This window comes from Siphateles boraxobius, unplaced genomic scaffold, assembly GCF_051911475.1.
Source record: "Siphateles boraxobius isolate OS27281-9 unplaced genomic scaffold, OSU_SipBor_1 33, whole genome shotgun sequence".
NCBI lineage: Eukaryota > Metazoa > Chordata > Actinopteri > Cypriniformes > Leuciscidae > Siphateles > Siphateles boraxobius.
The window spans coordinates 12,827,308-12,853,691 of record NW_027508953.1 but is presented as its reverse complement, the minus strand read 5'-3'; the positions used below and the strand labels follow the sequence as shown (position 1 = coordinate 12,853,691).

The window sequence follows — 26,384 nt, the reverse complement described above, 5'->3', positions numbered from 1 at the left end:
ATGCCTACACCACAAACACAAAACCCATTTTTATTTTACAAAAAAAAGCTATAAGGATAGTCAATCATTCACCGTATAATGAACCGACAAATGCTATATTCTGTAAATTTAAAGCAATAAATTTTTCTGATTTAGTCAGTCTGAATACTGCCGTTTTTATGTTCAAAGTTAATAGGAAAATAGTGCCTGAAAATATTCTATGTTTGTTTGAAAACAGGGAACAGAAATATAATTTAAGAGGAGAGAACATGTTTAAAAAACAGATGGTCAGAACAAACTTTAAAATGAACACCATCTCGGTAAAAGGGGTCGACTTGTGGAATGGTCTCACTGATGATATTAAGAGGAGTAATTCCATTCATTACTTTAAAAAACAGTTTAAAATCTTAATTTTTGACAAATATTCGGATGCTTAAGAAAAATTGCCCAAGATAAATTTATGCATAATTGTTGTGTTTAGATTTCAATAATATAAGTAATAAATAAATATTTGTAATCAAGTGCAGAGGTTTGTATGTATGTATATATATGAGTATGCAGTACGTGTATAGGAATGAGTGTATGTTTGCATATGTTTATACATGTATATTGTTTATGTTCAAATTTTGGTGGGTAGATGTTGATGTAAATGATGTAAATAGGGTAGGCGTAATAAGCCATGGCTTCAGCCTACACCTGTTCGGTTACCTTCTTTGTTTGTAATGAATTTGTTGTATATATTCTGTTTTGTGTTTAGTAACCGAATAAACCTTTATTATTATAATGTGTAACACACTTAAAGTGCAGTAAATTGTAAAACAATTGCTCTACAAACTAGTGTGATTATTAATACATTACAAAATCAAAATAATTTTAAAACAAATAGGTGGCACCCAGCACAGGCGACACCCCTTGTAAGAAACCCACTTTTTAATTGTGTTTATAGGAGTGGTGAAGTAGTCGGCGAGCACAGCATGACCGCTGCACTATGGCTATTTGGGCATTACATTTATAAGTCCTGTGATGTGTAAGGCACAGACATTGTCACCACTTTCCTTGCATTCAGTCATGGTGTTCAACCAGGTCTGGTAGCTCAGTGTTACTGTGATATAAGCCATAGCGCCAGCGTTGCCACCACTTTACTCTCATTCCCTCATGGTGTTCAGCAAGGTTCGGTAGCTCAGCACTGCTGTGACTAGGGTTGGGTATCGGTTGGGTACTTAGTAAAACGAAACCGCACACACTTTCTCAAAAAATAATACCCTTTTGTTTACAGGGCCAAACTGGACACAATATTAACTTAAACATTTAAACAATATAAATACAAATAACATATGGTAATAATAAATACATATGTAATCATACAGGGAACAGATAGTAGCTCTGTGACAAGTGCTACAATAACCCCCATGTTTACACAGCGCCATACCTTACTCCCAATTTCTCTTAACATGGGGACAAAGGTGTCAGTCAATAATGGGAAAACATTGGAGCAAAGACATAATGTGTTACTTTTACCGTTATTTGAAAAAAGTAATCTATTTATGTAACTTCTGTTACTTGTAATGCGTTACCCCCACCCCACTGGTGATGTGTCATGAACAATGTTTAGTTTGAACTTCTTTGTTAATATTACTTGGGGGTAGCAAGTTGTCTTACAGTGAGTTGTTCATTGTTTTTGTGACCACACACATATATGAATAAGGGTAAGGTGAATACAGCGATTTAGGAGTTGCAGCAAAAGTTAAGTTTTTTTATTATTATTATATGAAACCAGACTTTATATTCATCACTTGATTTATTGGATGAATTGGACTTTAGCTCAAATAAAATCAACTTTCATGTAGGCTAACCAATCATCTCTCTCTCTCTCTCTCTCTCTCTCTCTCTCTCTCTCTCTCTCTCTCTCTCTCTCTCTCTCTCTCTCTCTCTCTCTCTCTCTCTCTCTCTCTCTCTCTCTCTCTCTCTCTCTCTCTCTCTCTCTCTCTCTCTCTCTCTCTCTCTCTCTCTCTCTCTATTAGTTAATGAGAGATGTGTGGACGCATTAATGTTTTTTGATTTGTGGAGTAAAATAGTTTTTATTTTGAAGTAAAAAGATAAAATCAGTTCTTGCAATTGATGGGGTTTTTATTCATTCTTTTCATGAATAGATGTACTGTACATTTCAGAAATATTCATTTTCATTAAATCCTATGGGTAAATTTAGTGAAATCATTACATTTGCATTACATTTGAGTGTTACTATGACATATGTGTTTTTTTAATTCATATTTGACATTTTATGCTATAACAATTGAATTAGCAAACGTTTTTTTTATTTCCTATAATAACACATTGGCTGATGCATCACCATCATCCTGCACATCCCTGCTGAAAAAAACAATAGAAACCATTACATAATTGCTAATGGTTTTAATGGTTATAAAGAGAACTGTATTGGTTTTAATGGAAACTGTAATGGTCCTAGTGGGTCTCTATTGGTAATTTACCTTTTTCTATTGGTGGCATGTTTTGTCTATTTGTCTGTATTGGTTTTAATGGAAACTGTAATGGTCCTAGTAGGTCTCTATTGGTGATTTGCTTTCTTCTATTGGTGGCATGTTTTTTCTATTGGATACCATTAAGGACCAATAGAACACCTTTGGCAACTTATAGGTTACATGTTGGTATCTACTGGACACCAGTATGAACCATTAAGTCTCCAACAAATTTAGTGTTTTCTTTGGTTTGATGATATTAATATATCATTTGTTTGTCACTGATTTCCTGGACTGTTCCTATGTTTAAGTGACAACTTTCGCAGTAGAACTGAAATTCTATTTCTTCACAACTCTTTTTAAACACTGTTAAAAAAGATACTTGGATCGAGGTACAACCTCTTGCCCAAACAATTTATTGATCAACTGCAGTAAATCATGTAACTGGCAACCAGTTATTTTATGCTTTGCTGCATGGCTCATAATCATGAGCATGGCCTCAGCTTTTGTGGTAGTTCCTGTGGAAGTCACAGCAGTGTCCATGTCAGGCTGTAGGCCAATCATTGACAGGGATCAAGAGTGTTGTGCTTCATGCTGCCTGTCCTATGGTCTACCTCAGACTCTGACTCTGTTCCACTGCATGCCTTTAAAAAAGCAACATCTCTGTTTAAGGTATGGTTGTGTGTAGGTCTGCTCATACACATATTCACGTAGGTTCTAGTTTATATATATATATATATATATATATATATATATATATATATATATATATATATATATATATATATTGGATAATGTCACAAATAATGTATTTTATAATATTTAAATGTATCTTTGAACAATAGGCTACTGTTTAACAACAGTACTCAATATGTAGCACACTGCTACAAGCTATTCAAAATGCTTTTCTTAAAGTTTTTAAATAACCTTTTAAAAATAGGCTCTACAAAAAATAAAATGACAAAGAAATGAAACTTATGACCACTGTCTCACCTGTTTCACTGTAATACTTTTATTTAACAGGTATATGTTGTGTGAAGACTTTTCTTTTGATATCCGATGATAATTCTTCTCCTTTTCTCTGGGTTTTTATTTATTTAGTCTTTATTTATTTATTTAGAAAGTCTTCTTATTTGTCTATTAAAAATCAAAAGTTATTCTTCAATAAGTATGTCAGACTTTGCTGGATCACCTCTGCCGTATGTAGGCTACTAAAGTTTTTCTTTTTCTTTTTTAATAATCAAATTTATTCAAATAATCGGGAATCTGAAATCCTACTGGATAATAAGTTTGATAGCCTCACGTTACCCGTTACATTGGGTGTTTGGCTCTCTTCCTCGTCAACATCAACACCTGACCTCCCTGCTGAAAAATCCAGCTAAAACCAACCTAAGCTGGTTGGCTGGTCTTAGCTGGTTTAAGATGGAAGTAGCTGGTTTTAGTTGGTCTCCCAGCCTGGCCAAGCTGATGAACATCATATATATATATAAAATAATAATATATATAAACATATATATATATATAATAACATATATATATAAAATAATAATTATTGGAACCCAGATTTTTTTTTTTTTTTGCCATTTAGTTATATAACGCAATTATTAGTATTGTAACAAAACCTGGCATATAAACTGGGTTCTGGCATTTTGCACATGAATGGGTCATAGAATTACACAATGAGTTTAAAATTCAATATTAATGGTATTTTAAATGATGTTATATATTTTAATTCTAGATCCTGCATATGCTAAACTTATTCCTAAATATGTTTCAATATCTACGTATTAGATTATATAATTTGTTCAAAATTCATGTTTCAGTTATCTACCACTAGGTGTCAGGAGGTACGCTGTAAAAGTCACACTTCCCGGTTACAAGTTAGAGGAAGTTCAAAGCTTGTCAAAATCAGGAAACGAGACAGATAGAGAGAGAGAGAGAGAGAGAGAGAGAGAGAGAGAGAGAGAGAGAGAGAGAGAATGGCTGATATTGCTGTAGGCGTTATTGATTTCGATACTAAACACGAACAGTAAATCGTATAAACATTTTATACACTTTTTAGTGCCCTTTGTTTGGGCTTTGGTCAAAAATTTCCACCCGCTATCATATCCGTACCTCAAAGCGGAAAAGTTGCTTACAATTTCAAATTGGCCAAAGGCACAGCGGAAGTGAGCGTGAAAAAAGGGCGACCGGAATATAAGACATTCATTTATTGAACTATACGCTCGCTGTAGTTATTTGGCCTCTGCTAGAGGACTTGTTTGGACTCCAACATGAGTGAGAAACCTGAGGTTGAGCTCTTTGTGAAGGTGAGTTTACCCGCAGGCCATTACTCATGGTTTCACTTGAAACTAATGCAATTTTAGCAACTTAAAATTTAATAATTGCAGAATGTAATAAACGTTCTACAATTGATGTATTCATATATTTGTAATGTAATTGGCTCAAAACATCATCAAATCTTGAACGTATTTAATAACGGGGTTTACATTATGAGAAATGTATTGAATTATGAAATCAGCAAAAACATTGTCATATTGTAGGCATTTCCAAAACAAATAAAATAGTATCCTTTCAAGGCATAGAAAACAGTGGCATTCCTTTAATCTTCCTTTAATCTATGTTGCGGTCATAAACTACATATGAAATGCACCAGATTTAAATATTCATGTATTTTTTTATTATTGCTACAACTGTTAGTAATAATTTTGTTTTTATGTCTAGTAATAATATTATTTTACATTACTTCTAGTAGATGGGTGATAATTTAAAGGAAAAAACAACAAAATATCCAGCACAACTTCAATGCCCCCTAGAACTCTACTGTAAGAAAGGAAAACAATTATTCTAAAATGATTACCAAATTTTATAATGTATTATTTATTACATTATGCTGTTATTACATTATGCTTTGTTATCCAATAAAATAAAATAAACTAGTAGAACTATGCCCAAACAACATTTAATTTATGTATGCAAAATGACAATAAAATTCAATAGAATTATTTTCAACCTGTGCTATATTAAAAGTTTATCCCCTCTGGTTCTACTCACACCGCTCCAAGTGGGATTCGAACTGAATTAACAGCATGGGAGGCGGGCACACTAACAAGGACGCTAAGGACCGCAACCTCTATTCAGTAGCTATTGCACCTCTTGCACCTGTGTTGTGCATGTCAAATAATCAATCAATGTAATTTCTTATGTTTTTTTTGTATCAATGTTTATTTATTGGTTCTTATTAATTTCGTCTCAACCCCGAGTCCAGAATAGTTGGAACGTTTTGTAAAATGCAATAAAATCAAGAATCTGTGATTTGTAAATTCTCTTGAACCTTTATTTAACTGAAAAATGTACAAAGAAAACATTTCCAATGTTTTCACTGACCAACTTAATTTTATTTTGTAAAAAGTTTTGATTTTGATGGCTGCAACATACTCCACAAAAGTTGGTACAGAGGCATGTTTACCATTGTTTCACATCACCTTTCCTTTTAATTACACCTTTTTATCATTTGGGAAATGAGTATACTAATTGTTGCAGTTTTGCAAGTGGAATATTTGCCCAATCTTGTCTGATACAAGACAGCTGCTCAACAGTATGTGGTCATCGTTGCCTGATTCTCCTTTTCATGATGGGGTCATACATTTTCAATAAGAGACAGATCTGGACTGCAGGCAGGCAGGTAGACAGGCACATGTCTTTTATGGTTCTGAGTGTTTAGAAACCACTCAGTTTTACCATGTGCAGAAAGAGGCCTGGCATTATTTTGCTTCCCAGAATAGATGTTATCTTGATGGCAGTCTATGGCTCAATCCAAATATATGCCTCCATTTTTTTTTTATTGTTTGACAATTGTCTCATGGAATTTGGCACAAAGTGATGAGCTATGACCCCTCTAAGCTCCTTTTTCAACCAAACAGGATACACTCACCTAGTTGGATAATCTAACCTTTATAATCATTTCACTTTTATTTTGCCTCTGTCCCAAAGCTGAGTCTCTTTGTAGTGTGTTGCAGCCATCAATATCAAAATTTGTTTATATTTACAAAATACAATCATTTTGGTAAGTGAAAACATTGGAAAACTTTTCTTTGTACTTTTGTCAGTTAAAAAAAGGTTCAAGAGAATTAACAAATCACAGATTGTCAATGTTATTGCATTTTACAAAATGTCCCAACTCTTCTGGAAATAGGGTTGTAGATATAAAAACACTTATGTCATTGATTCATGGTTAAGTAATATTGTACTTAATGGAAACTAATTTTACCGTTAGTTACGTGAGGCAAAATAAGTTTGAATGAGGAATAAACTGAAATTCACAGCATTTCTACAGCTTCTGCTCACATATTTGAAGGCTGCTATTGGATCATTGAACAACTGGTGCAACGGAATAAAGTAAAGAGTTAGTTACAAACTAGCTAGTTGTTACTAAGCATCTAGTGTGGACTTAACATTCCAATTTATGAAAGAACTAAACGGATGGTTCAACCCTACCCAGGGGAGTGAGGTTTACCTGCACAGCTCTTTACTAGCTGGCCTCCTTTACACTCACCAATCTAAACCTCACTCCCTCCTGGGTCACAACACCAATGTAACCCCTCAGGGGTTAACCATTCACCTGTGTCTATGAAGCCTTTGACAAAATCACATCGTAACATTCAGATCTGAGTTTGCACTGCCGATGGCCCAAAGAAAGCAGTTGTCATGTATAGGTATGAAACAACTTCACAAACAGTCTTTTCAACCACACGGTAGGCCTATCGCTATTTCTGTGTTCCAACTATTCATATTATCATAGAAGTACAAGGATAAAAGTTTATAGTTTGGATATAATTAAGCACTGATGTCAACGTAAGCAATCAAAATAGAGCAAATCACCTTGTGAAAGTAACTTGAAGCTTCAAATAAAGATTGTGCCAATTATATCATTACGCCACAACGTGGGGACTAGGGACTGTTAAAAAATGTATTTGTCAATGAATCATTCATTCAAGAGATTTGTTCGAAAATGCTGATTCATCCAGTAATGAAACAAGTATTTATGAGCGAGTCATTCATTGAATCATTCACTCAAACAGTTTTTAAAAAAATAATTAATTTAGAAATTATTAATAATTTTAAAATATAATGTTATTTATTTTGTTTAGTTGTATGTTGAGAATCATGCGAGAATCGTGATCTCTGTCTGAAACAAAAAAATCGTGAGCGATTCAATTTATCCAGAATCGTGCAGCTCTATAATGCATCACACATTCTCAGATGGACACAGGTTAGGACTGCAGGCAGGCCAATCTAGTACCCGCACTCTGTTCTTATGCAGCAATGCACTTGTAATCTGGGTAGTATGTGTCCTGCTGGAGGCCTTTTATTGTGGCCAGCCTAAGGCAAACCTGTGCAATAATCTTGCTGTCTAATCAGCATCTTGATATGCCACACCTGTGAGGTGGATGGATTATCTCAGCAAAGGAGAAGTGCTCATTAACAAAGATTTAGACAGAGTTTTTAACAATATTTGAGAGAAATAGGCCTTTTGTGTACATAGAAAAAGTCTTAGATCTATGAGTTCAGTAAATGAAAAATGGGGGCAAAAACAAAAGTGTTGCGTTTATAATTTTGTTCAGTGTATTATCCCACTTACACGGCTACTTCTCAGATATGTAAATAATAGGACACAAAATATTGATTTTTGTTGACATATTTTATTAGTTCTCAAAGTGCAAAGCTTCCATAAAGGAAACCGGTACTAGCAAGCAACTTTTAGTTAAGATGACAGAACAAGACAACTAGACAAACTTTTATGGGATAAAGTGAGTCATTCCACATGTTACATGTCTTTTCATCACATTAATAATTATGTGGACAAGATATATTGACTTGCTTTTAAACTGTTTTTAACTCTTCCCCAGCATTGACGTAAATTTCTTGCTTTCCATGTTATACGGTAGGGGGCGCTATGACATGATAAAAATGCAATTTTCTCAGCTTTTTGCTCAAATTTAGTTTTTTGTTTTATTAAACTTACCCAAACTTAAGCAAGAATAAAACTTTTTGTTTGTTTGTTTGTTAGTTTAAAGCAGAGGCTCTGTTCTTTCTTTTGATATATTGCATATTCAGATATTTATACAACAAAATATTCTGGGGGCCATAACATTTTTGTGAAAATGATTAAAAAAAATGCTGGCGGTGGCTGGCAACTAAAAATAAAAATAAAAGCTGGTGAGGAAAGAGTTAAATCTTTCCTGTTTATTATACTATAATTCATTACAGTTTACAAAACAATCGTCCTGGCTAAAAGATGAACACAGCAACAATATCACAGCACTAGTAATACCGAAGTCCTCCGATTTCATTGTTAATAGAATCGGTAAATATAACAGAGACACAAGATGGCAGCTGCTGCATTTGAACAAAACAAGCATTCACTGAAGTATGATTTTCAGCATGCTATTGAGAATGGTTGTCATTCGGGGATAACACCTTGAAATGTTGTGAATGTACAGTCAGAATCAAGTATTCCAGTGAGCCGTGTAATAATTTACAACAATGTATATCAATGCAGTTGATTAGCCAAAAGATATACTCTAATATGCTGTCTTTATACAATTTTTCTTTGAATGCATGGGATTATATATTAAATAGCTATCCATGTGCACTCAGAATAATTCACTTGCTGTCACACAAAAAGATTGACATACATAATTAAGTACTAATTAGTATGACTCATATTCAAACTCACATTCATAATTTGGTTACAATATGATTCCTTGCCATGGTGCTGTATAATACAGCAAAACTGTATAGCGGTTGCAAAAACAAAACTCAAGTACTTTTTTGGGATTATGTGTAAGCATAATTTGGGGCCACACAATCTTTCAGAAACCTGTAGTAATTCTCTGTATTTGTATATATGTGTAGGCAGGAAGTGATGGTCAGAGTATTGGGAACTGTCCATTCTCTCAACGGCTCTTCATGGTCCTGTGGCTGAAAGGCGTGACCTTTAATGTGACTACTGTTGACATGAAGAGGTTGGTGATTCTGTGCAACTCATGCAGACATTCACAAACATAAAGCAGATAAATAAAGTTATAATTTCAAGTATGCAGGGAAACCTAGCATACTGCTGTTTCAATCCAGTAGTACCCTTATGAAAAAGAAGTTTATTCAAGTGTTCTATTAGTATACTTATTTTAAACTAAAAATAAAGAAGTATACTTTCAGTCTACATTTTATATACTTCTCAGAAATATACTTAAAATTACACTTAAGTGTACTTGACTTATACTGAGAGAAAAGTCCAAGTATATTTGGCCTGGACTTGTATTCAATCTTTTGATCGAGATATACTTAAAATTATAATTAAGTATTCAAAGTATACTTGGCTTGTAGTTGTGTTAATTCTTTTGATCGAGTAGCCTATTAAATATGCTTTTTTATTTAGTTTTTCATATACAGTCTTATGAAACTTACATTGTTTGAAAATATTGATTAGAATATTGATATAAAACAGATATGTTTCTAATTCTGCGTATCTGATTTTTTGTGTAGGCTAGTCCACTTGTAGTGTACATAGGAATTTACTTTAATTCTACTTTACACTTTCCTCACCATTGACTGAATTTTCCAGCATCTATGTTTTCACTATTATGTGGTAGGGGGCGCTATGACACATCTTCTAGTACAGAATCTCCGGATCAAAACAGGAGAAGAAGAAGCTGAAACAACCGATTGAAGATTGCTTAAGCAAATGTAAAATTACGTGATCATCAAACATTTACATCAAACCGCATGTAAATCAAAACTGCTTAATGTTACCAAATGAAATGTTGAACCCATGAAGAGAATATTACTGTGAAGCTTTGGGGGTATTGGACTCGATCTACTCCATCTGTGTTTTGATCATCGTTCTGAATCTGATCAAGGCGTAGTCTTTGACAAAAATGTGATTTTCTCAACAACAAAAATTTGGTTAAAATGTTGCCTTTCTCTATGAAACTTACCGACATTCAAGTGTTGATAAAAAAAGAATGCATGAAGCTAATAAAATGTTTTAAAAATGAAAGTACAGTTAAAGGTATTTTTTAAGTATAAAAAAAAATCGACATTTGAAAATTTTCACTTAAAGGGATAGTTCACCCAAGAATGAAAATTCTGTCAGTATTTACTCACCCTCATGTTGTTCCAACCCCGTAAGACCTTCGTTCATCTTCGGAACACGAATTAAGATATTTTTGATGAAATCTGAGAGCTGGATCACTCCACCATACTCCTCCATAGGCTTCAAAAGGATTGAAACTTGCCGGCCTCAAAGTTATTAAAGACATCGTTAAAATAGTCCAAGTGACTACAGTGGCTCAATCCTAAGTTTATCAAGCGACGACAATACTTTTTGTGCGCAAAAACAAACAAAAATAACGACTTTATTTCAACGATACATTTCCTTCTCTGTTGGCCTCTAGTCAGTTAACTTAGTGTAATAGCGTAGAGCTACGTCACACGAAGGCTCACTATTGGCCAACGCTGGTCATGTGGGTGATGCGTGTGACGTACAACAACAGGAGCTCTACGCTTTTACACTAGTGAACTGACTCGAAGCCCACAGAGAAGGACTTGAATAGTTGAAATAAAGTCGTTATTTTTGTTTTTTTGCGCACAAAAAGTATTCTCGTCGTTTGATAAACTTAAGATTGAGCCACTGTAGTCACCTGGACTATTTTAACGATGTCTGTAATAACTTTTCGGGGCCTGCAAGTTCAATCCCTCAAGAAGCCTATGGAGGAGTATGGAGGAGTGATCCAGGTCTCAGATTTCATCAAAAATATCTTAATTCGTGTTCCGAAGATGAACGAAGGTCTTACGGGGTTGGGACAACATCAGGGTGAGTAAATACTGACAGAATTTTTATTTTTGGGTGAACTATCCCTTTAAAGAAAACTTACAAGTATACTTGCAGTATAAACTACTAAACTAGTAGTTTACTGAGGGTACACTTCAGTGTGTACTTTCATAAACTAAATGTACTTGTATTAAAATAGTAAACTATTAGTATACTTATAAGTTCACTTGTAGTACAGATGCATTAAAAATGAGAAACCTAGTTGTGTATTTAAAGTTTACTACTGTTACACTTATAGTACACTTAAACGTATATTTTTAATATACTAAAAGTATATAGTCCTAAGCAGTATCGAAATAGTAAACTTACAAGTTTACTACAAGTACATATTGATATTAGTATACTTACTACATCAAGTATTCTTAAAAATATACTTGAACATTACTTAAGTATACTTCATAAAATAAACTTGAAGTATACTTCTTTTTCGTAAGGGTGTGCTACATTGTTGTCACAGTATTCCAGAAATTAAAATTGTTGGTCCAATAAAAAAAGAGATTTTCATTCGCGCTGGAAATGGAAGGTGAACTCATTGTATTGTGGGATCTCGAGCAGTGTGCTTTTGGCAAATCAAATAGATCATCGGGTATTCCATCCATGCAGAAAATTGCCACATAATGCATACAGCGTTTTTCAAAAGTAGTGCTATTCCTATTTTTTTGTTTTGTGACTAGGAAGCCAGACATTCTTAAAGATCTGGCCCCTGGTGCTCAGCCCCCTTTCCTGCTGTACGGTACAGAGGTGAAGACGGACACCAACAAGATAGAAGAGTTCCTGGAGGAAACCCTCTGCCCCCCTAAGTAACTCCATTAATGCATGCTTTATTTCCCTTCATTCTCTGGCTCCATATATCACTGTGCTTGTATTTGTATTCCGTCTAATTATGTACTAACTGTCCTCCTCTTCTACATCCCTCTCTACAACACAGATTCCCACGGCTGGCAGCTCGCAATCCTGAATCTAACACTGCAGGCCTTGATGTGTTCTCAAAGTTTTCAGCCTACATTAAGAATTCAAACCCTCAGATGAATGATAGTGAGTGCAAGAATGCTTGTGTTAGTTTTTATTCATTTATTAAAAAGATGCCCAATATTAAGTTTCAGTTGCGAGATTCCCAACTGACTGACCTGCTGTAAACAGACAACATTGTTTCATTTTGTCTGTCAAACTTAATCCAAATCCAATGTTCCTGTATTACAGATTTACACTACAACACCCTCAGTGAACAGACTGTGCTCTGAAATCATGCCCTAACACAGTCACTGTGCCCGAAATCAAATACTTCCCTACTATTACAGTATGTAAAAAACAGTACACCAACAGATTAGTATGTCCGAATACATAGCATTCGAAAAACAGCAGGCGAAAAATACCCAGATGACCTACTACCGCAGAGATTTTGAAGTGCGCATTCGATGGACACTTTACTATCCCATGAGGCTAAATTACCCATGGTAGAGGATTTATGATTGGAAGTGAATTATCGCAACTGATGCTGGAAGTTCACATGACAGTAACAACGTGATGAATGTAGTACTTCCGAATATAATACCTACTACCCCTTGTCATACTATATAGAACTTACTTTTTTAACAGTTGTGAAGTACGTAGTGTAGGTAATGTAGTACCTACTCAGACAGTATGTGATTATGGACGCAGCAAGTGTTTCTCAACCCTGGTCCCCAACACTGTATGGCTGAATCCGAAATCACCCCCTATACCCTGAAATAGGCCATTATTTGAGGGGACAGCCATTTGGTATGGTGTCCAAAACCATAGTGGACGTTATCGAGTGCACTCATACTGTGCCACATTCTGCACCACAATAAGGAGTGTACAGCCGATGTCTGAATTCACTCTCTCGTTTTCATTCACTCCTCCAAGTGAACTGTTTTAGTGGACTAGTGATTGAGGGTTTAGGGGCGATTCCGGATTCAGCGTATGTTTTGTGTTTCTCCCTAATCAAACACACCTGATTCTAATTATCTCATTAGAAGAAACTCCAGGACCTCAAATGGTTGTACAGTTGACCGATGGACACACCCATATTAAAACATTTTTTAATGTAAAAAAATAATCATATCAGAACCTTTGCATCTTTCATGTAAATGTTTACAACCTATGCAGTACCACTGAAAACCAAAGTTACATTTTAGTAATAAAGGACAATCTTGGTCTTATCAGACCATAATACATTTTTCCACATGGTTTTAGGAGAATGGATATATGTTTTTGTAAAGTTTAGTCTGGCCTGGATGCTTTTTATTCATAAAGGGCTTGCATTTTAACATACTGCCCCATAGCCCAGACAGATATATGATAGATAGTTGTCACATGTATGAGGCAACCATTACTTTCCAGAAAAAGCTGCAACTTTTAATGTTGCTGTAGGTCTCTTGACTGCTTGCCTGACTAGTTTTCACTTTGTCTTCTCATTAATTTTGGAGAGATGCCCTGTTCTTGATAATGTTACTGTTGTACCATACTTTCTCCACTTGTCTTCACTGTGTTCCATGGTTTATCTAATGCCTTAGAATTTTTTTGTTGTCCTCACCTGAGCGATACCTTTTAACAATGAGATCCCATTGATGCTTTGTAAGCTCTTTGTGGCCCATAGCTTTTGTAGTAGCATGCAACCAAGAAGATGTCTAAAAAATCTTACTAGAACAGCTTCAAATCAGGTGCAGACAGGTATGTACTATTTTGCATGAGCTTGATGATTAGTTAATTCAGAAAACAGTCACATGGCCATTTATAAAAGGGTATGCACACTTGTGCAGTTAGGTTATTTTAAGTTTTAGTTTTTATCTTTTTTTCTCTGAAATGTGTCACGTTTCAGTGGCATTACATAGGTTGTAAATTTTATGTTAAAAGTGCAGAAATTATTTGTCTTAATTTTTACATCACACAAATCAGCTATTTAACAGGGGCGTGTAGAGTTTTTACATGCAACTACAATCTTCTCTTTTAGGAAAATAGATAATAAAAAATATTGATTAAGTGATTGATTGTAAAAATTTAGATCCAGTAAATTGCTTTCTAGAATGAGGATGTTCCTCCCCTTAACACCACATCATCCTAAGTGACATGGGATAAAAGGTATAACAACCATGATGAGCGTCACTACATTTTAGGCTTGTCCCAATACCCACACTTGCGATTTTGATGCACACAACAGGAAGTAATTGCCCAAGACTGTCCTAGGTTGGAAAAATGCCAAAGCTCAGTGCCCTTAATCCACATTCGTCGGAGCTGTATTTGAGGCTAAGCGTATCCCGTTATTCATCATGTTCAGGAACTCACTTGCACCGAAATTGTGCAATGTCGAGGAAAAGTCACAGTGTAAGTTAAAGTACCGGTAATTAGATATTACATAAAATTTTGGTTGGTACAAAAAATGTAGTGTTGCATATTTTATTGGTCCAGAGATTAGTGTGTATTTTGTAAAATGTTTTTTATCACTTAATTAGAAGCCCCACAATTAAATTGTATTGTTTACATATGGACTACTAAACTGACAATTAAAGGTTTATTTTAAAATGTGGTATGTGTGGAGATGCTTCCAGAGGTCATAGATCCTCTTCTTAATATCATTAATTCATCTTTGTCATTAGAATACATATCAAAAACTTTTAAGCTGGCTATGATTAAACCGCTTGTTAAAGCGGTTTAAAAAAACCCAACTTGATCCTACAGAATTAGTCAATTACAGACCGATCTCGAATCTACCTTTTCTGTCAAAGATACTAGAAAAGGCACTATCCTCAAAACATTTTCCTTTCTTGAAAGAAATGGTATCTACGAGGATTTTCAGTCAGGATTTAGACCATACCATAGCACTGAGACAGCTCTCATCTGAGTCACAAATGATTTGCTCTTATCATCCAATCATGGTTGTATCTCTCTATTAGTGTTACTCGATCTTAGTGCTGCATTTGATACTATTGACCACAACATTCTTTTAAATAGATTCGAAAATTATGTTGGCATTAGTGGAATTACATAAGCATGGTTTAAATCCTACTTATCTGACCGTTATCAGTTTGTAGCAGTAAATGAAGAAATGTCTTATCAATCAAAAATACAGTATGGCGTACCACAAGGCTCAGTGCTAGGACCTTTGCTGTTCACTCTGTACATGCTACCCTTAGGAGATATCATTAGGAAGCATGGCATTAGTTTTCACTGTTATGCTTATGATACTCAGCTCTATATTTCTTCACGCCCTGACTAAACTTACCAATTCATAAAATTAACGGAATGCATAGCTGATATAAAAAACTGGATGACTAGTAATTTCCTACTTCTTAATTGTGAAAAAACAAAGATTCTAATTATTGGACAAAAAACCTCCTCACTTAATAACCTAGAATACAGTCTAACACTTGATGGCTACTCTGTCAAGTCTTCGTTGTCGGTTAGGAACCTGGGTGTGCTCTTTGATACCAATCTTTCATTTGAAAGTCACGTGTCTAGTTAGCCTGGGTGCCAGCTGAACTTAGCCCCGCCCACAACATTTGAGGTTGGGAAGTTCGGTCTAAACTCGATCCGTTGTGGAGCAACTATGCTCGAACCAGAGCTGTTCGGACCAATCAAATTGTCAGGGTGGGCTTTATACGATGATGGACAGATGATCAACAGTAACATAATCATCCATGTCACCAAAGAGCGTTTGGTTTGAATTCGTTTACAACAAAGGTGGCTGCCGCTGGAGAACTGAGATGTGTAGATTCTGCCATCGTGTCTGTTATAGAAGATATCGACAGCGCATTCATTTTAAAAGAGGAACAGAGAACCGCCGATTACTGAAACATGCCCCATAATCATAGCCCAATGGAGCAGTATCAGACTCATATTCTGACTAGAATCTAAGTATGACGACGTCAGGCTAATGTATACTATCTGTAAAACCACATTTTTCCATCTTAAAAATATATCTAAATCACGTCATATGCTGTCAATGACAAATGCAGAACAATTAGTTCATGGGTTCATGACATCAAGGTTAGATTATTGTAATGCTATGATGGGTGGTTGCCCTGAACACTTAATAAACAATCTACAGCTGGTCCAAAACGCAGCAGCTAGAGTTCTAACCAGAACCAGGAAGTATGACCATATCAGCTCTGTTCTGCCAACACTGCATTGGCTATATAAATATTGCTGATTACTTACAAAGCACTAAGTGGTTTAGCTCCCCAGTACTTGAGCGAGCTCTTAACACACTATAGTCCTTCACGTCTATTGCGATCTAAAAATTTCGGCCAGGTGATAATACCTAGAATCAGGCCAGAGCGCGTTGAGTGTTTTCTGTTAGAACGGTGTCGTGTTAGCGGCCCCTAAGTTAATAACTAATGATATTTCCAACGGAAGTAAATCAGTCAATCAAAGCTAACTTTAGCTGGACAATAACTTTATTCTAGAGCTGCTGTAAAGCCAAAACAATCTCTGTTACTGTAATTTCTTATTTTCACTGTAAAGCTGCTTTGAAACAATCTATTGTTAAAAGCGCCATATAAATGAAGGTGACTTGACTTTTTAGTTTTACGCTCTTGCGTTCTTCAGTTGTAGCGAGTGAGTGTGAGAGAGCACGCAAGCAGAGAGAAATGGTTTGATTGGCTGAGTTTTGAGATTGATTGTGTTTCATCATGCCTCAAAATCGACTTCTAGCGGTAGATCCTTTTCCTGTTTAGCACCAAAACTTTGGAACAAACTTCCTAGCATTTTCCGGGAAGCAGAAACACTCTGTCAGTTCAAATCTAGACTAAAAACACATCTCTTTGACCTTGCATACACATAACACATTATAGAATTCTATAATTCAATGTTAGGGTGCATAGATTAGGTCAGCCGGAACCGGGAACACTTCCCATAAATCCTGATGTACTTGTTACATCATAAGAAGGATGGCGTCTACGCTAATATTAGTCTCTCTGTTTATCCCGAGGTTTACCGCAGTCCGCCGGATCCAAGCCATATCCAGAACTGATGAAGGACCTGCCCCTATACCCGACAACAACGCAGTACTGAAGTGTCAACTAGTCTCTCCCCTGTGAAAGCCTCCTTCCCTTGTCGGGATAATTCCCGTTCACGTGGCTACACAGAAGCGATAAATCATTCTTTATTATACATTTTTAAGGCCAGACAAGTAGTTTGTTGAGGGTTGGTTTGTACAAAATGACTACACGCCTGCGCACATATGTATTCAAACGCGCATACCTATAGACTAAACATGTGATGCGCATATGCACGCCTTGGGCGTTTTCGCGGGTTTGCATTTTTGACTTTTGTGCAGAGATAACCTTTTTTTTTTTTTTTTTTCAAAGCTTGCACCTTGGAATCTATTCCAGGGTTTGCGTTCTCGAGCCACCAGGCACTGTTTTGTGCGGATGATCAGGCCAGAGCGCGTTGAGTGTTTTCTGTTAGAACGGTGTCGTGTTAGCGGCCCCTAAGTTAATAACTAATGATATTTCCAACGGAAGTAAATCAGTCAATCAAAGCTAACTTTAGCTGGACTATAACTTTATTCTAGAGCTGCTGTAAAGCCAAAACAATCTCTGTTACTGTAATTTCTTATTTTCACTGTAAAGCTGCTTTGAAACAATCTATTGTTAAAAGCGCCATATAAATGAAGGTGACTTGACTTTTTAGTTTTACGCTCTTGCGTTCTTCAGTTGTAGCGAGTGAGTGTGAGAGAGCACGCAAGCAGAGAGAAATGGTTTGATTGGCTGAGTTTTGAGATTGATTGTGTTTCATCATGCCTCATTTTCTGTGTTTAATGTGGACAAATTTCTTGTCGCTGGAACCATGTCACATTTCACCTGATTAAGGCCTGTTCACACCAAGAAGAATGTTTGGTGCAAACAGTTTATGTGATAAACATTTTAATTTGAATAAACAACAGGTTTTGCGTCAGACCAATACAAATAATTCACACGCCGTCAATGCGGCAATGTTGTAATGTCATTTCCATCGTACTGCGAAGAAAACTGGCCAACCAAATAAGAATCGACTTGGTGGTGCTCACAAACAGACTATTTTAGTGACAGTGAATAGCAGACGAATTATCTAGACCCAATTCTCTTCCTCTGTACTCTTGTACTTGTTTGATAAATATCATAGCAAGGGAGAAAAAAATTGAATAGCTGTTTGAAAACATATAAATGCTATTTGATTTTGTTTCTTCTCTGTGACAACCAGGTGTCAGAAATATAAAGTTGTGCATTTTTTTATTGCAACATTATGAACAATGAACACATGAAGGAAATTATGCAAATATCAGTCATAGCAAATCAAATACTGAGACAAACTTTAAAAACAAAGGAAAAAATGCAAATAGTGTATATTAGTCATATTATCCCTCTGTTTTATGCTGTATTTCTGCTTTTTCTATAAGCGCTACCTACTGTCAGAGACTGAAATTGCATTTTCCGCTTTGGTCCAAACAGACTAATTGCATGTACAAATTGGGCCAAACTTGTGTGAACAAGTCAGTGTGAATACCGAACAGCACCTGTATCTGACTAGCACTGACAAATAGAAAATTATGTTTTTATAAGCTTTTGTGTGTATTGGCTATTTAAAGTAGGACAAAAGACCCCCTTTTCAATAGGAAATACATCAACACAAAAAAAGGAAATTGTTTTTAAATGAAGTTTCTTTGTGCAGATCTGGAGAAGGGTTTACTGAAGGCCCTGAAGAAGTTGGATGACTATGTGAGCTCTCCTCTACCGGATGAAATCGATGAGAACAGTGCTGATGATGTCACTTCCTCCACTCGCCCCTTCCTGGATGGTCAGGAGTTCACTCTGGCCGATTGCAACTTGCTGCCCAAGCTACACATCGTCAAAGTGAGACAGAAACCCAACGGACTGATCCTTAAGCAAAAGAGTTTGAGAATCAAATGCTTAGCTTCTCTTTCCCTTCCTTTAGGTTGTGTGTCAGAAGTTTCGAGGTTTCTCCATCCCTCGCTCTCTGACATCTCTGTGGCGATACCTGGATGCAGCGTATGCCAGAGAGGAATTTTCCTCCACTTGCCCCAGCGATGAGGAGATACACATGGCCTACTCTTCTGTTGTGAAGGCACTCAAATAGAAGGACACACACACACACACACACACACACACACACACACACGCACACACACACACACACACACACACACACACACACACACACACACACACACACACACACACACACACACACACACACACACACACACATTCTCTTTCCAGATTATCCTAGTGTTTCAAATGTTTCCTTTATGTCTCAAGCTGCTAAGGTTGTTTGCACCAGTAGGGTTCTAAGGTCTCACTTTTAAACTAAATGTGGTCTTATAGTTCATATTTTTAAAGCACCTGAACCGCAGAGGTCAAGTTCCTTTCAATAGTGGTTCTTTTTTAGTATGTTTCATGTCATGTGGACAAGTGCTTTGCTAGCAGTTACAAACAGGATATTGTTGCCTCCTTCCCCCATTCCCCTGTCCCTCCCTCACGCTGTCATTATCTGTATTATGTAACATGAGACCTTTTCACTTACAAGTTGTCCAAGTTGTCCAAACTGCTCTTACATAGATTGATATGTTACAAAATTGTAGAAGTATCCTAAAAGTACTCCTCATAAATCATGTTTTATATTCCTAATCTTCTAAAGTCATACCTTAAGTGAGATGGACAAACTAAAATAGAAGTAATTATTCACTGAAAATCTTTTAAATCAGGTACCATCCCCAAACAACAGTCTTATCTCGTAGTTGTATGAGCAAATCAGAGTCACTAGAACAGTGCTTCTCAAACCAGTCCCGGGGACTCCCTACCACTGCACATTTTGTATGTCTCCCTCATCTAAAACAACTGATTCAACTCATTAGCTCAATAGTACAGACTGCAAGACTTGAATTGGTTGTGAGGGAAACAAAATGTGCAATGGTTTGAGAAGCACTGCATATATGCTTCCATCCAAATATCACTGTTAATGTCCACACTGAAAACACTGTGTGAAGTTTATGCAGGATTGTTGCTTTCTACAAAAGAAAACCATTAACAGCAGCAAGCAAACATTTTGTGGGTATGAATTTGTTTATATTTCAAGGAAATACAAAAGGAATTTGCACTCACCGGCCACTTAATTAGGTACACCTTGCTAGTATTTTTTCACCAGGCAGGATGGATCCATGCTTTCATGTTGTTTACGGCAAATTCTGCCCCTACCATCATTGACAGCAGAAATTGAGACTCGTCAGACCAAACAATGTTTTACCAATCTTCTATTGTCTAATTTTGGTGAGCCTGTGTGAATTATAGCCAGGATTGGCTGCTGTAGCCCATCTGCTTCAAGGTTCAGAGATGCCCTTCTGCATACTTCAGTTAAAATGGTTATTATCATTGAGTTACTGTTGCCTTTCCATCAGCTGGATTTTATTTATTTTATTTCATCACTTAAATCACCTTTCCCCATTCACCTTCCCCATTCTGATGCTCAGTTTGAACTTCAGCAGATCATCTTGACCTTGTCTACATGCCTAAATGCATTGAATTGCTGCCATGTGATTGGTTGATTAGATATTTGCATTAACAAGCAGTTGAACAGGTGCACCTAATAAAGTGGCGGTGAGTGTATAAATGGGTGACTTTTTAGTGTTTAATTTGAGTTTCAGTTTAAGGAGAAAACGAATATTCCTAGAATATTTCAATAATAACATCGTGCACACAACCCGCATAAATACGCCGCGAGCGCCTTCATAACTATGCCAAACCTATGGGCGGCAGTGTAGGGAGAAGGATAAAGCCATGCAAGCCAATCAGAACTCTCAGAATCGACAAGAGAGAAACTAAAACCAGAGAATGTCTAATATGGGGAGAACGTTCACTCAGTGAACTTCCGGCTTCTGAACTGGTTGCAGTTCCACTCTGGTTCCATATGAGGGCGCTCACAGGACGAGTGCAGAATGAATGGAGGTCAATGGAGCTATACCCCTAAAAATCCACTTTTCTCAGGATATAATTTTTTGTCTAGTAATTTGAATGTTGTATTCGAAAGGAGATGCAAAGAAATTACTCATTGCTGGCTGTTCGATTTTTTAAAGTCACTCATTTGCTTTAAAAAGTCTTTTAAAATGTCAATGACGTCATACACATCGTTCCACCAGAGATACTGCTTTACGGCAATTCTTCAGTCACTTTGGTGCTTTCGCGCTCTGCACTTTCTTTTCATCGACAACACCGCTGACACAGGTAAATACACGCACTAGAAGAGTTTTTGTTTTGTTTTTTTAAAAGACCACGCCGAAAATACACACACACATTCTGATCCTGCTTCGGATGCAATGATGCCATCAAGCAGTATCTCTGGTCGTAATCAGTCCTTCACTGACCAATCAGCGTTCATTAGCAGAATGCTAGCGTGTAATGGGCAACAACAACTCAACCTGTAAGAAATCGAAAGGACATAAGTACTCGTTCATTCAACTTTCGACCTATAACCCATGTTGAACTTGCAAAATCTACAATCAAATCTGAGATTTCTCAATGGCAATTGGGTGAAAGAGACAAATTTAGCCGTCTAGCTCCATAGAGTCCCATTCATTTTGCACTCAGGGCGATCGCCCCCCAGTGGAACTCTGCTGGAACTACTTACAAAATTCGGTAAAGTAGGGCTTAATAGGGAGTGAACAGGCTTTCCGTATACGGGCTTTGCTAAAACCCCGTTTATCCCAGTTGATAAGGCAACACATAACCGGCGTTTTCAGAAATCTCCACTTTGGCGTTTTTAGAAATAATCGCTTTCTGTGATAAAAACTGGGTTTTTGTAAATGAGAGGCCAAACCGCAGAGAAATATCTGCGTTTTCCCTTCGTGTAAACGGGCCTAAGTTTAGTCATAGGAGTTGATGAAATTTTCGTTCAAGGGACCATCATTAACAGGTTCAGTGCTAGCCTGCCTTCTTTAAGTTGATGCAGTTTCCAAGAGAACCTTAAATATATTTTATATACTGTATCTGTATACCCAGCCCTCTTCCTGTGCACTTCTGCTTTCACTTCCTCTTAAATGCTTAATGCTAATTTCCAAACATCTTACTCTGCAATTAAATGGACAACACAACATAAATAATTGTTGATGGATTTTATTGATTAGATAATTTTACAAGCATACAAGAGTTTTTTTTTTTTTCCCCTGCATTTCTAAAAGATTTATTCAGCAGATTATAATAAAGATTAAATAAAACTTTTAGAGTGGAGTAGATTTTTTTCTTGATGTTTAGATATTGCAGGTTTAAAAACTTACATTAAAAGAAAATGTTTACTGAAAAGTACAACATACTTAAAAGTGTGTGTGTGTGTGTGTGTGTGTGTGTGTGTGTGTGTGTGTGTGTGTGTGTGTGTGTGTGTGTGTGTGTGTGTGTGTGTGTGTGTGTGTGTGTGTGTGTGTGTGTGTGTGTGTGTGTGTGTGTGTGTGTGTGTGTGTGTGTGTGCTGAGTAACTATGACTCATTCTGATAAGCCTCAACAGGGTTGGGGAGTAACGGAATACATGTTACTTAGTTATGTATTTAAAATACAAAATATGAGTAACTGTTTAATTATAATTACATTTTAAATGGGTGGTAATCAAATTATATTTACATAAGAAAAGTGTTTTAGATTAACAAAGTGATTACTTTAATGTTTAAATGAAATAAATGGCATTAAAAGTCAATGTAAACTGTTACAAGCAATTAACGTAAAACGCGATTGGTGATTCTCTGACTCTGACAGTCTCCAAAAGCATCCTAAGCCTAAGCTTCAGGTCATATTCATACCCTTGCGGAACATGCAAAATTTGAATAATTTTAACAATATAAGAGGGATCATAAAAATTGCATATTATTTTAATTTAGTACTGTCCTGAATAAGCTATTTCACATCACAGATGTTTGCATACACTCCACAAGACAAAATAACTGAATTTATAAAAATTGCCCCATTCAAAAATGTACACACCCTTGAATGCTAACTGTCTGTCATTACATCAATGATTTGCGACTGTACTTACCCAGTTTAACTGTACAGAACAGTTAAACTGCCCGCTGTTCTCTAGAAAAATCCTCCAGATCCTGCACATTCTCAGACTTTGTATATTTGACACCTTTCCAAAAACGACTGTATGATTTTGAGAGCCATCTTTTCACACTAAGGACAATTAAGTGACTCATAAACAACTATTACAAAAGGTGAAAACATTTACTGATGCTCAAGAAGAAAACTGCATTAAGAGCAGGTGGTGTGAACTTTGAACAGGATGATGATGATGTGTAAATTTTGTTTAATATTTTGTTTAAAGATCTTTTTTTTTTCATTTAGGACTGCCCTTCGGAAGCTAATAATTCCATGTTTCCCAGAAGACAAAATAATGACAATATACCCTGTTCATGCAAATGCAAAAAGTTTACACACCCCAGCTCTTAATGTAACAGCATTGTGTTCCATCAGTTAAAAAGGTTATCTGCATTTTTTCCTTCATGAAATAATGTGGAAAACTGATGTTAAAAATAGTATATCTGCAGAAAATAGAAAAAAAGTCCTATGTTTGGTGGACTTTGTGTTACATACCTTATTAGTATTCCAAAGTATTTACAAAATAATAAAAATAGTTATAGAAATAATAGAGTTGCAAAACTTGTAACTGAAATCTAACAAAAATATGGTACAAATGCATTTTTAAAGCATGCATTTTGTAATCTGTTTTGAAAGTAACCTTCCCAACTCCTTCCTTAACTCTCTCTCTCTCTCTCTCTCTCTCTCTCTCTCTCTCTCTCTCTCTCTCTCTCTCTCTCTCTCTCTCTGTGTGTGCTTGTGTGTGTGGTTGAAGGCACTTCCGTTCAAGGATGCTGCATGAAGGTGCATATTCAGTTGTGTGTGCATTTCAAATGTAAGCTTTATAGTTGCATTGGTTTTATACAGATTAACAAGTCTTGGTATATAGTTGTGTTTGTTAAAATAAGGCTTTGTTGATAATGTTGTCAGCACCTCCTGTAAGATTAGACCTCCCTCATCCCAGCTGGAGAAAGAGGCCCAGACTGCAGAGCCTCAGTGCTGCTCCTGTCCAGCGGGGGGAGCTGATGGTTGCAGCGGTGTTGCAGAGATCCGTGTCACAGCATTTATTAGTGTAATTGAAGTTAAGTCCTGCTGCATGTTTCTCTCCACTCAGGTCACACTGTGATGGCAGGGCACAGCTCCTCTCGTACAGAACAATGCACACTGACCCTGGATGCACACAAACATGACATCTCATTGCTGATGCAGGGCCAGATATATTTTAATATACTTCTGTTGGTTCATTTTAAAAGTACATTCCTGGTGTTCATTAACCGCGTTCCAAATTATTATGTAAACTGGAATTAAGTGTCATAAACATTAAATATTTTATTTTTCAATCAAACTCATAAACTTGGTATTGTGTCTCTGGGCTCTTTGGGTCACTGAAATTAAGCTCAGACATTTGTGATAATTTGTTTCCCAGGTGAGCCCAATTAAAGGAAAACTACTTAAGAAGGATGTTCCACATTATTAAGCAGGCAGATTTCAAGCAATATGGGAAAGAAAAAGGATTTCTCTGTTGTGGAAAAGAGTCAATTAGTGCAATGCCTTGGACAAGGTATGAAAACATTAGATATATCACGAAAACTTAAGCGTGATCATCGTACTGTGAAGAGATTTGTGGCTGATTCAGAGCACAGACGGGTTCGTGCAGATAAAGGTATAATAGGGAAGGTTACGCCAGACAAATTCATCGGATTAAGAGAGCAGCTGCTAAAATGCCATTACAAAGCAGCAAACAGGTATTTGAAGCTGCTGGTGCCTCTGGAGTCCCGCCAACCTCAAGGTGTAGGATCCTCCAGACTGGCTTGCAGTTCTACTGTTCTGCCACCCCTAACCAATGCTCACAAGCAGAAACGGTTGCAGTGGGCCCAGAAATTCTTGAAGATTAATTCTCAAACAGTCTTGTTTACTGATGAGTGCCATGCAACCCTGGATGGGGCAGATGGATGGAGTAGTGGATGGTTGGTGGATCGCCACCATGTCCCAATAAGGCTGCGATGTCAGCAAGGAGATGGCGGAGTCATGTTATGGGCCGGAATCATGGGGAGAGAACTGGTAGTAGGCCCCTTTAGGGTCCCTGAAGGTGTGAAAATGACAGGAAAGACACCTTTGGCTCAACCTGGCTGATTTGAGAGATGCCGAGCGAACCCGCTTCCTCGACACTCCCATATCCCAGGCTGGAAAGCAGTTGCAGTCTGAGGTGATTAAACATATTCTGCCCCGTTGGCCTGCTGCTGCCTTCACCCAGCCGTCGACACAGAACCTCTTGCGGCTCCCACCCCTCCCACTCAGCCCCAGTAGCAGCCTTCACTCGGGCTGCGCCTTGGAGGAAGCTGCAGGAAGGCGCCCCTGCCCTCTCCAGCCCCGCTCCCCGCTAACACCAGGACGCTGTTAATGACCGTGCCCCCACACCGGGACGCTATGCCTCCCCCGTCTGGGCCAGTCATTCCGCCTCTCTGCACCACCTAGGGTATGTCTATGGTTCGCATGACCCCACTGGCACAGTTCTTGGGAGCCTGGCTAGAGCTTCCCAACCTGTCTCGCTGGGTCGCAAGAACCATCAGGCTCGGCTATGTAATTCAGTTCGCACGTCTCCTCCCCGCTTCTGGGGAGTCCGCTTCAGTAGGGTCGGTGGCAATGCCCCTGTCATGAGAGCGGAGGTCACCACCCTACTGGCGAAGGGTGCGATCGAGACTGTCCCTCCAGCCGAAATGAGGTCCGGCTTCTACAGCCCCTAATTTATTGTACCCAAGAAAACCGGTGGGTTACAACCAATCCTCGACCTGCACGTCTTGAACCGATCCCTTCATAGGCTTCAGTTCAAGATGCTTTTCGAATGTGTGCGTCCACAGGATTGGTTTGCAGCGATCGACCCGAAGGACGCCTACTTTCATGTCTCCATTCTTCCTCGACACAGACCGTTCCTACAGTTTGCTTTTGAGGGGCGGGCATACA

The 26,384-nt window shown here is 37.2% G+C and overlaps 2 protein-coding genes across 4 annotated transcripts in view; one reads left to right on the top strand and one right to left on the bottom strand.

Annotated features, from left to right (window-relative positions):
* The first annotated feature begins 4,318 nt into the window (after nucleotides 1-4,318).
* clic1 (chloride intracellular channel 1) lies at nucleotides 4,319-22,582 on the top strand. Of its 2 annotated transcripts, XM_077195571.1 has the most exons (7): nucleotides 4,340-4,765; nucleotides 9,375-9,484; nucleotides 12,027-12,152; nucleotides 12,281-12,387; nucleotides 19,021-19,202; nucleotides 19,285-19,483; nucleotides 19,578-22,582. In XM_077195571.1, the coding sequence occupies exons 1-6, from the start codon at nucleotides 4,730-4,732 to the stop codon at nucleotides 19,444-19,446; spliced, it is 723 nt and encodes a 240-aa protein (XP_077051686.1). In that variant the 5' UTR covers nucleotides 4,340-4,729; the 3' UTR covers nucleotides 19,447-19,483; nucleotides 19,578-22,582. The 2 variants fall into 2 exon arrangements, with proteins under 2 accessions (XP_077051685.1, XP_077051686.1); XM_077195570.1 differs by having other exon boundaries at nucleotides 4,319-4,765; nucleotides 19,285-22,582.
* Nucleotides 19,515-26,384, bottom strand: part of LOC143701875 (uncharacterized) — a 30,890-nt gene continuing 24,020 nt past the window's right edge. For both annotated transcript variants that reach the window (XM_077195573.1, XM_077195574.1), the window contains one exon: nucleotides 19,515-24,593. In XM_077195573.1, coding sequence (XP_077051688.1) covers nucleotides 24,379-24,593 — 215 coding nt within the window. In that variant the 3' untranslated portion in view covers nucleotides 19,515-24,378. The remainder of the gene's footprint in view (nucleotides 24,594-26,384) is intronic.